Raw genomic sequence first — 11,192 nt, 5'->3', positions numbered from 1 at the left:
CAGGAGAGGGAGGTCTCAGTAGCATGTCTTTCCCAGGCCCCAAGAGCTCAGCTGGAACACAGACCAGTTAAGCAATGATTTTGACTTGAGGCAAGCTGCATCAATGGTAACAAACTGACACCCCCCCCCCCCCCCGCAGCAACGCGGTGTCCTGAGGGGCTTAAAGGCAGAAGGCCCCTAAGCAGCTACAAGGAAGAAACACTCCACAGTTAAAGTTTCCATGCTGCTGATTCTGGATCTTGAGGCTGTTTACACAACACACATGTTATTGTGACTATACTATAGTGATTCTAAGAGTACAAAATTAAGAGAAAGTCAGGTATTTTAACTTTGCACTGATGGAAGTTGATTTGCCACCTGGCTGTGGTAAGCACATTTCTCTTGCAAGTTCACACTTATTTGAGCCAACCAGCTGCGTCTTCCTCGTCCCTCCCAAACCAAGCCCATCTTTCCAATGGCCCTGCATAGGGAAAAACAAGTTGCCGCTTCTCAAAGAGAAACTGGAATAATTTGCCAACTGATCAAGGTCAGCTACCATGATAGATACAATAAGGCATAATACTCTTCCGCATCTACATGCAGTAGGGTAAGAAACAGTGTAATCAAGCATCCTAATTCAGCTGTTTAACTGGTACCATAGCAAGTCTTTTGAGAAGACATGGAAGAATGACCACACACACCCTGCATGTGCCAAAGTTTATTTTTTTTCAAAACCTCTTTCATCAATTGACTGAATATGAGCAACAGCCTTAAAAAAAAAGTTTGTATATTAACAAATCATAAAGTTAAAATGTCAACACAACCAGTCTTGTGCTTAGGCTTTTTTTCCCATAGTATGTAAACCCTCGATTTTTTTCAGTTTGTGGCTAGTAGATTTTTCATGCATTCTGTATTCTTATAAAATTAAGGAGCTCATGTAAAGGAACAGCCACACAAGAATACACCTGTAAAACAGCTTGAACAACTTAAATTTTAGTAGCTCCTTTTAAATAAATATCCAATAAAGGCACGAACCTGTTATGGGGAAAAAAATGTAACACACAAAATGAACTATTAAATAAAGTGTGGGTTGAGGTGGGGGAAATCTGTTCCAGCACCTATTTTTGTCATTGCTCCAAGATGAGATTCCAGCCAAATATTCAGTAAAGGATTAAACATAATCACAAGGCTACACACATTTCAGATGCACTGAAAGATCTGATGTTACACTTTGTGTTGTAACTGTATCAGTTACTACAATCTCTTTAAATAAATGCTCATGAGAATCTGCATAAAGTAGCGATGCAGTAATGTACTTATCAATGACAGATCAATAGTGACATAGCTTTTCCATATTCCTAGCTACCAGTAAATGTATAAATGATAACATGTACAGTTTCCATTGCTCAAAAATATAATCTTTAAAATGGAAATAAATGACTGATACACAGTGCCTTTAGATGTTGTCCTTACAATACAAACTACCCAAAACAAAAGTTTTCCCTTTTATGTACAAATTAAGCACCGATCCACAGTGCATACTATTCTAATTGTAACCCCACCCTCCCTGCCACACATCAAAAAACCCAGATGTGGATACACCCTGTATTCAATCTTGTAGTCAGAAGTTATTCAATGTTTTACAAAAGTTCATTTGCTATTTTTACCTACAAGTATTCCACCACTATGTGCACAGAACTGAGATTTCTCTAGTACGTAATTTGTCTGAAATTAAAAAAGTTAAATTCAATAACTTCTTGGAGACAAAGTCAAACTATATCTAAAGAACATTAGAAAACCCCAGTTATTTAAAAAGAAGTACACTTTCAAGTCCAACAGGCCTAAAACAATCATCCTTCCCAAACTCCCCCAAAGGTTATATCTTCTTGCATATCCCATGAGAGATAGCCCCCTGCAGCAGCATTAAATCCCAACGGTTGGGCTTGAATGACCCACTAAAGCACAACACCACAAAGCGCACTGCGTTCTTCAAGCCCTCCTCCGTGTTCACACCAACGGGGGCTCCCATCTCAGTTATTGGCTTTCTGGAGCATTCGGAACAGGATCCCGACCAAAGGGGTTTGCGAACAAAAGGGAAAGTCACATGTATATACATCTCTTCCCCGTTTCACTTATCGCAACCATTCACAACTGTCACAGGTTATTACAGTTACCCTCCAGAACAACCTTTGTCTACAATGTGGTTCTTTGGAGAACAAAGTCTGAGCCGTAAGAGCCTTGACAGCATCCTAAGTCCTCACATTTACTTCTAAGCATATGAACTATGCTGTGGTTTAAAACATAGCACTTGTCCATTTTGTGCATTCCAATATGTCCCCAAGGAAGCGGTTGTTAAACAGCAGTCCTGTGCACTTCCATGAGGACAGAAGTGTGTTAAGCAATCTTTTCTTCATAAGGATAAATCTGTAAGAGCTGTGTTTTAACATGTCAAACATTCTGAATGAGACTAAAAATAAGATAGTTTATAAGGTCTTTAGGATGTACTTTGTGGCTGTTTCTCTTTTCTTAATACTAAATAAATTGGTATCAGACAGCTTCGCTACAAGAAAGCATACCAAAGTACTATTTTAAAAAATCCAGAGCAAATTAGGAGTAGTGCAAACAGTACTTGGTTCTGAACCCATTTCTGAGTGAAGTAAGTACATTCCAGATCTTCAGAATGCACTGCAAAAAAAGTTGTAATGAATATATACTGCTTGCCAGGTACTTCTTTGCGTATTTTATTAAAAATAACTGATCATGGCTTATACAACTCAGTAGGAAAAACTAACAGTTCACTGTGCCAGACACTGCCTGGTCATAGCGCTCTCAGCTATGACATTAATGCTCAGATACTTATTACTGTATGTACTGGTCCAATTTGAATTCAAGACTTTTCAATGCAGAATAAATCAATGGAATTAACTATTTCTTAAACACCCCCCCCACACACATACACACAGAGGAACAGTGACCCATTCCAGATGGAATCTATTCCCTCACCATGAAGAGGGTAGCTACAAGCACCAGAGAATTCATTGGCTTAAAATTGTATAATTGTTCAACCCAGGAAAGGTGGATTAAAGCTTGAAGTCCTTTATAATTCAAATTTCAATGTTAAACTGCTGTATATCAGTCCAGTTCTTCATCAGTACATATTCAGAGTCTCAGAGTTTAAAATTTCTGCAAGGTTAAATTTCCCAAAAGGTTAGTGGTTATCAATTCCAAGGGCTGGGGTTTAACGGTTTTGCTTGACAGAAGTATTTCTGTAGCATTATTAAGAAATACTTCTTTTGTACTCTTCGGACAAAATTTAAGCATTTAGAAAACGAGAGGCTTGTTTCCACTGTATTTTGGAAGTTTTCTATAAGACAATTTGACAAGATTTTCAGACCTATTTGCGTTTATAGTAAGATTCAGAGATACTTTTGCAAATATAGCGTCCCCAAGAGATAAAAGCCATACTAATCTGGAGGTCCATAACAGTAGAAACTATTCGTTTTTGAAAAACCCAACTTTAATATTAATCATCAGTAGAAGCCACATTACAGGAAAGCTTTTCATTGTATTCTGCCAAACTTCTGGAGAAAGGGTTGTTTCTGATTCCATTTACTCATTAATTTTTTTTTTTTAATGCTATCACATTTTATTGGGTGTTTAAAGATACAAGATAAGGCATTTTCATAGCCAACCTAAATTCTGGAAGAAGATTGTTAAATATGAAAGATGCATAAAAAGCCTGTGTATCTAACCCATCAGCAATAGCATACTTCACAGATTAGCTGATTCACAAGATTTTCCTCTCAAAAAAGAAATCTGGATTTCTTCTTACAGCATTATCATCTTAAAAATACTACAGAAGAAAGAAAAATTACTGCAGCATTAAAGAAAATGTTATTTAAAAGTTTGCACATATTTACACATTTAAAATAATTACTTCTGTATGGTTTGCAAGTAGGTTCTCGTTTCAGAAAAGAAGCACAAGCTGTTCTCTATGGCTGGGACAATTTTAATATAGTTACCAGTTCTGAAGTGTCAGCACTATTGCAAGGTTTGCTTTTTTTTGAACTAATGAACTGAACTTTAAAAATAAAAACAGTTACATCTCTCACCTCTTCTGCAGTTAGCAACAAGATCTTCTAATTGCTCCAGTTTGCTGCTGTTGGGGTATATGCTTTCACTGCAACAAAAGCTACATACTTCTTTCCCTACTCTGAAACAAGACCTTTAGCCCATGTCAGAGCCTGGCCCTTTCAGCTAGCCATGTAACACTGACATTATGCCAATGGAGCAATTTATTATTTTCATTATATATATAAAATATACATATATATTTCTTGTTGATTCACAGCATTTAAAACTCACATTATAGAGTTTATGAATTATTATAAGCTATGCTAATGTGAAAAAGCTGTCTGATTTCATACAATATTGGCCTTATGATAATGCAAGCATTACTCTATCAGAGTATTTATTAGAGCATATGAAAGTTTTATTGCTCAACTTCATTTGAGTTGTGTCTTGGTTAAAACAGCCACAGAACTTATGGAGAAAATAAATAGGATTTATGACATTCTCAGTTAACTTCCTACAGGCAATCCACTGATGAATAAGATTGCAAAGCAATCACATAACCCTCTTCTCAGAAGGTGCAAGTTGGATTCTCATCTTCAAAGCTGAGTTGACCTCAAAGATTACAGTTTCCTATTGAACAGTCTAAAAATCAGTTAACAAACATGATTTCATACCACAATGACTGTTATAAACAAGAATCTCTAAAGCATTGCAATTCAAATTAATATTATATTATACAGGGGAGAAACAGTTGCCCTGTTCAAGAATACATCACGGGAAGAATGAAATTCAGTCTTTTCTTTTTACCAGTATTTGGTTGTTCACACATCTTGCTGCTTTGGCGGCTTTACATAAACTGTATCTGTAAAGTAGAAGTTACATATTGTTAATGCCACTTCATAACACATGGTTTCTCAGTGTTTTAGAGGTATGAACCTATGCAAGTGCCTTGTTATCTGTAAGTTGGGACTATGGGTTTTGTCACTTCAAAAAACAAACAAAAAAAACTCCCAACCCCAAAACAAAACAGAAAACCCCACCACAACCCCCCAACACAAATCCCAAAGAGCACTAAGAACAATGCATCTAGATGTATCTAGGTGACAGGAGTACACAGTTCCTTTCACTTGAATAGTCTCCTGTCCCTGCCTTTCTTTACTTCACAGTTCAACCCAATCTTCCAGAAACCTTTCACCACTGCCATAGCCAGCGTGACTGAACCAAGTATCCAGATAATGTCATAAGAAGTCTTAAGTTCTAGACTCATTCTCCGCTCCCATTTTCTTAACATGGGCACAGTGAGAAGCTAGCCATGTTTCTGTTGCTCTCCATTTGTACTTCTTCCTTGCTTCCTCTGGCTGCATGCTTTCATCATCTGTATATTTTCTCACCTGCAAAAGCCTGCTGCCCCTGACTGAGGAACCCCTCACTTTCTCAGAAGCAGAAATAGATGTTAATAGCCCATCATGAAACAAGACATTTAGTTTCTTTTACTAAGACTGAAGTTTCAGTATGAGCCTAAGATTGAAGAGAACCGTTCACCTGAGTTCCAGAAACTGGTGCAAAAGGGTTTGTTGGCCTTAGACCAGGCTGCGTATACATCACTGACTGCGGTGCCATCAAAGGAGCAGCTCCAATCTGAGGAGGTACCTACAAGCAAAAGGGAAACAGATGTTAGACAAGTAGTATATACAAATCCACTTTATTCTAGAAGCTACATCTTTTTCCATTATAAGCACAGTAACAAATAAGAACACAGATATACACACACAGAGTTAAGTCACAGCTTTTAAGAAAACTTGCTGTATAAAATTTAGAATAATGTCTTCCAATGTACGATGTGAAAAAACTATCCAATTTCACACAATATTGACCTTATGAAACAATACACAAGCTGCAGGACAAATCAAACATAGTAATTCTTGTCATAACATACACTGAAGTAAAAACAACCCTGTTTTCAGGAGTACAAAACAGGCAAGTTCCTTACCATTCCATATACAGGCACTTGAGGTGTGGTCACTGGGTATGCAATAGAAGCAGGTACCTTCAATCAAAAAAATTTTTGATGTCTTTTAGATAAGCTCATGCCTACTAGTAACTTGCACAAAACTATACAAAATATTTTTTAACACTCAAAATAGCTAACATTTACAAGAAATTGACTTACATATCCAGGATAATGTACTCCATTCTGGCAGGGCAAAAGGAGTAAGGACAGAAAATTATTTAAGAGGTCAAAGTGAAATTCTAACCAAGGGATAGACTAAAGTCCAGTACCAAAACTATCTACAACTATGCTAAAGTCACTAATTAGAACAATTCAAACTGGGTGGGGGGGGGGGGGGAGGCGCAAGGACAGTAACATTAGTAACTGTGCCTGGTAACTTTGATAGGCTCCCTACCTAGGAGGCTATTACTTACAAGATTTACAGCAAAAATAGAACTTTTACTAAATCTGGCCATATTTGATTATATTGCTTGCATGAACATTTGGGCGAGAAGCTTTTTGGAAGGCATGCAGTAGTCCTCCTTTCTCCTACTATGTGCAAGGAAGGTATAGAGAAACAAGGAAGCCAGTGACCAGTCAGTCCAAGAAATGAATAGCAATGGATGTCTAGTCAGCCAAAATATTGCTCGCATACTAAATTTAATTCTGATGCCTGCAATATATCACAATACAAAGAACAAGAAAGAGAAACAAAAAGCATCTTACCCTGGTATAAGTTAACCCATAACCTGGGTTATGTTTATAGGCACTATGATGCATGCACTTCATATTGCCATGCATTATTAAGTAGTGCTAATTAATTATATTTAAAAAACCTGAAGTGCTAGTTAAAGTACTTTGCTATGAAAGAGTATATGTGAGGCTGAGGATTACTAGAGTCTCTGAATGCCATGGACCAAGCCAGGACACTTAGGCCATTCCAGCTGCTGGGGCACTGATTTCAAAGATAGCTCACAGCTAAGGTAGTTCTTTGGATCATTAATTGTTGGACTTCCTAGCAACCAAGTGAGCTGATACATGGCATAAAGACCTCAAAACATAAGCTTAAACCAGAAAGCATAAGACAAGAACATGTGAAAGAAAAAACCACCACACACAACCCAAACATACAGCAGTTAATATGTGCTATGGTGTCCCACAGATAAGCATCTTCCAAAACCAGAATATATCAGCACTCTAACATAACATGTTCTAGAGCAACCAAGAGGGGATAGAAATATTTTTACGATCTCAGAAGTCTCACGCACAAATTATAAACTGAAATCACACAAGTACTACACAACTGAGATATTCTCTAATCTGAATTTTTTTATTTTGGTTTCAAGTTCAAATATGTATTTAATAGCCAATTTAGCTTTATGAATTTTGACTGAGCATACCCATATAAGCTGGGGGAAAAAAAAAAGATTTAGGACAAAACTATTTGCACTGGAAAATAAAGTCAGAAGCATTCCAAAATTCATAGCAAACACTGCAATTACTCTAGTTGTACATAAAGCTGAGGTAAACATTCTGAAATACAGCTGCCTTGGAGGGAAGTAGAAGTGATTGATATTTGTACAAATATTTGAACAGAAAATACTGGAAAAAGCTCTTAAAAAGCATAGCACAAGAGTCAGTTGCCTACAAACATTACTCCAGAAAACCAACATTCTGCAAATTAAATAATCCTATAACTTTCACCCAGTATTTGGTATTATGTTCAAAATGTGCTGAAGTTGCTGTTAAGCATGATCAAAAATTCTGAAGTGCTACCTGAACTGATAATTAAGGTGCCTTGAGGGGGTTAAGATGCAGTAGCGTCCCATGTAACGAGCAGAGGGAACAAAATCCAAAAGGAACAGTAGTTATTTGGCCTTGAAACAGGTTCTTAGGATTCTTAAAGGTGCATCTTTGTGCTGGGAAGGGAGGGAGGGCCATTTGTTTCAGTTAAAAAAAAAAAAAAAAAAACACTTATTAATTTAGAGCTGTCACAAGTGAGAGGCTGGATTTTTCCCTCCCCCCAAGAAGTCTAATGGACAAGTTTTACTGTGAGAGCAAGTAAAGTGTACTAGTATCTCCATCTCATTCAGTCTGTGAAATGATCTTACAAGCAGGTTTTTCTCAGTCTTGTCCAAAGCAACCTTTGCTATTTCTTTTAAATTAATTCATGAAGGAAAAAAGGCATTTGCTAGTAAGAAGTATGATTTCAATGGCACAGAAATTACCATATGTGGAATAGCGGGTAAGGGAGTAGGGTTCCATGTGGTTGATGTGCTTGTTTTCGCTTGCCAGTTTGTTCCACCAGTAAGTTTCTTCTCTGTAGGCTGGGTCCACTGCATATCTGATCTAAAAATGAAACTGTAATATTAGTTTTCACATAGGGCCAGCAGGTAAATAGTAACAACGATATACTGGAAAACAGGGAAAAAAAACATGTTTTGTAATAGATGTAGGCAGTTGAAATCTACAGGTGGTAGAAATACTCAAGATTTATTTCAATAATTGCTTGTATCTCTATTCCAGAGAATATGAGGTTTTGGGATTCTGTTTTATATTAAAAGTAAACTCCCTATCATCCACTGCACTGTACTGTATGATTCAGAAGAGTTTATATATAACTGCAAGACATTTTTATGGCTGCTCACAGAAATATTTAAATAAAAATACTGCAACTGCAAAACTAAAGCATACTACTTTAAATGTTAAGTTTGCCCACGTTATGATAATTGACCATATTAACTCATTGTTTCAACACTGTTCTTGATAGCAGATTGCTTTCCAGAGCTGAGATTCTTGCTATGTCAGTGTCGGTAAAATGTACTACAGATTATCAGTCATACGAGAGTATTAAATAGATATATTCACTTACTTTTTGGATGGAGTTCCTCCGAAGCCAAGATCTGGGTGGAGAAAAACAAACACTTGCATAAAATCACCAAATATATTTGGGGGATGGGGGGAAAGTCTTGTTTTGTTTTCAGTAGCAAATGGGAAAATAAAATTTTAAAGCTTCATACTTACTTCCCACAAGATTAGCAAGTGAAGAATCAAGATCATTTGCCAAAATTTTTCCACTTTGCTGATTGGCTAAAGCAGTTCTCTGACTTTGTGGGGGTACTGTGGGTTGCAATACGTCATCTAGAAATGCTAAACCAAGACATAAAAGCAAGAACATAAAAAAAAACAACTGTTATCAAAACAGTACAATGCATTTATTGAAAGAAATTCATAAGCCAGGGAGGCATCTTCCTTATATAACACTATCAGTAGGTTTTTCTGAATATTTATATGTGGAAGATCAACATGCCAGAAGTGTTTAAGGCTTAGGCAGAAGCATAGTTTAACCTCTCCTTCTTTCTGGAGTATTATATTTAGTACACTGTCCAATTTTACTTCAACAGTAACTGGTGATATTTTTAAATTAAGCTAAATCCCTCCTGAAACTCAAGAAGGAAAAAAAAAGACATTCAAGATAGTTTCAAAGTGTAATTTCTTGTAAGAAATATAGCTGTAGTTTCACAATACCGCTAGTATCTCAAACGTACCCAAGAGTTCCTTTGTTATACATTCACAAGAACTTTGAGGCAAAATAATATCAACCAGCAGAAAGACAATTAAGTTATTTATGCAAAGCATACACTTAACTAGCTTTGCATTTTATTTGTAAGTACAATGCCTCTCAACAAACTTAGGGGGAACTTATTATCACATATCAAGAGAAAACACTGAAGTCATAAGCACTAGAAAAAGAGAACATAATCTTACCCATTAACAAATATCCGATGGGCCACATTTGAAGTTTATTCCCCCCAAAAAGAGAGAGAGAAAGAGTTATTACACAGTATAAGATTACTCAGAGCTAATTTTAAATCAAATAACTACAATTAAACTGATTGTCTATTATCTTATCAGCCCTATGTTATTCAGCTTGCAAATGGATTAAGTTATTAATTTCTGCATTGTAACAGCAGTCATGCTAAATTGTTAGGCAACTGTAGCCTGCAGGATGTAGGTCAGTTATAAGGTAGCTTTTACCACTAGTAGTCCTGTATTCTGGTGCAGTAGATTTTCCTCCAAAAACAGCATCAAAGTCTGCATTAATTGCTGAAGAGGTGGTACTTGGAGGAGCTGAATGAAGAGGAAACCCTAAACAAGAAATTCAGAGTAAATCAGATACACCCATTGAGTAGATACCACTCATTACAGTGAAATCAGAAGGTTAAAAATCAAATTACCATCAACAGTCAGAGGATGATACACAGAGGTATATGCAGGTTTATGACCACAAAAGTCATCTTCATGAAAAAAAGGAAGAAGAAAATAAGATCAGATTAAGAGAGAAAAGGAAGGGAAAATCCAAAAACCAAGTCTGCAACTATAATTTAAGAATTTTTAGGAATAGGAAAAAAATTCTTATTCAGCAAATCTGAAAAGTGTTAGTTAACTCTTGCATTGCCTATCACCAAAAAAAAGTTCCAGTTTAACAGAAATCAGCAAAAAGTCTAGCTGAGATACAAGTCTTAGGATACCTAGCTTGGCCAAGCTGAACAAGATAATGGATTCTTTCAAATCTAGAAATAAAACTTTAGGGAAACACATGTTTTGTTAATACCTCAGGAATTAATACACTATTTTCACTTGCTAGCAAAAAGTGAAGATTGGTTCAAACCACAAAAAGACTACACAACACAGTTTATTAGTAGTATTATCTCCAGTTGGAAAGAAATTAGATTTTTTTTTTTTTTTTTTAATTACCACTAAACAGTTCCACTGTTTGTTTGGAGGAAAGGGCAGAACTGATGAAAGGGGTGGTAGATTTTACAGCTTCTTCAACTGGCTTCATGTCAAAGATGTCCAGATGAGGTGGAGAACCAACACAACCATTTGAGGACGAGAAAGGACCTTTCAGATGCAGCAGAGGTAAAGAAAAGAGAATACAAATAGCAGAGAAGAAAAATAGACCGAAATGATTGTACATGAGAGTTTCTAGAATTAGAAGTCAAGCAGTAGATTTTTCACCTACTGACCAGCCCAATTAAAATAAAAATTCTTAGTTTCAGATGAAAAACCTAACAGTTCTCTATTTAGGGAAAGTATAATTCTAGTACTTCCATGAGGTAGGAAGGGGAGAAGAACAGAACACTAA

At 36.4% G+C, this 11,192-nt stretch overlaps 1 protein-coding gene across 4 annotated transcripts in view; it reads right to left on the bottom strand.

Annotated features, from left to right (window-relative positions):
• Positions 1 to 682: 682 nt before the first annotated feature.
• LOC106482667 (phosphatidylinositol-binding clathrin assembly protein-like) overlaps positions 683 to 11,192 on the bottom strand; it is a 33,499-nt gene continuing 22,989 nt past the window's right edge. For 2 of the 4 annotated variants that reach the window (XM_067304290.1, XM_067304293.1), the window contains 9 exons: positions 10,802 to 10,948; positions 10,282 to 10,341; positions 10,082 to 10,192; positions 9,068 to 9,184; positions 8,916 to 8,946; positions 8,272 to 8,392; positions 6,044 to 6,100; positions 5,596 to 5,703; positions 683 to 4,915 (listed from right to left, as the gene is read on the bottom strand). In XM_067304290.1, coding sequence (XP_067160391.1) covers positions 4,901 to 4,915; positions 5,596 to 5,703; positions 6,044 to 6,100; positions 8,272 to 8,392; positions 8,916 to 8,946; positions 9,068 to 9,184; positions 10,082 to 10,192; positions 10,282 to 10,341; positions 10,802 to 10,948 — 767 coding nt within the window. In that variant the 3' untranslated portion in view covers positions 683 to 4,900. The remainder of the gene's footprint in view (positions 4,916 to 5,595; positions 5,704 to 6,043; positions 6,101 to 8,271; positions 8,393 to 8,915; positions 8,947 to 9,067; positions 9,185 to 10,081; positions 10,193 to 10,281; positions 10,342 to 10,801; positions 10,949 to 11,192) is intronic. The other 2 variants (XM_067304291.1, XM_067304292.1) reach the window with 2 other exon arrangements.

The sequence above is a fragment of the Apteryx mantelli genome, chromosome 13 (genome assembly GCF_036417845.1).
Source record: "Apteryx mantelli isolate bAptMan1 chromosome 13, bAptMan1.hap1, whole genome shotgun sequence".
NCBI lineage: Eukaryota > Metazoa > Chordata > Aves > Apterygiformes > Apterygidae > Apteryx > Apteryx mantelli.
This window is presented reverse-complemented; position numbering and strand designations above follow the sequence as displayed.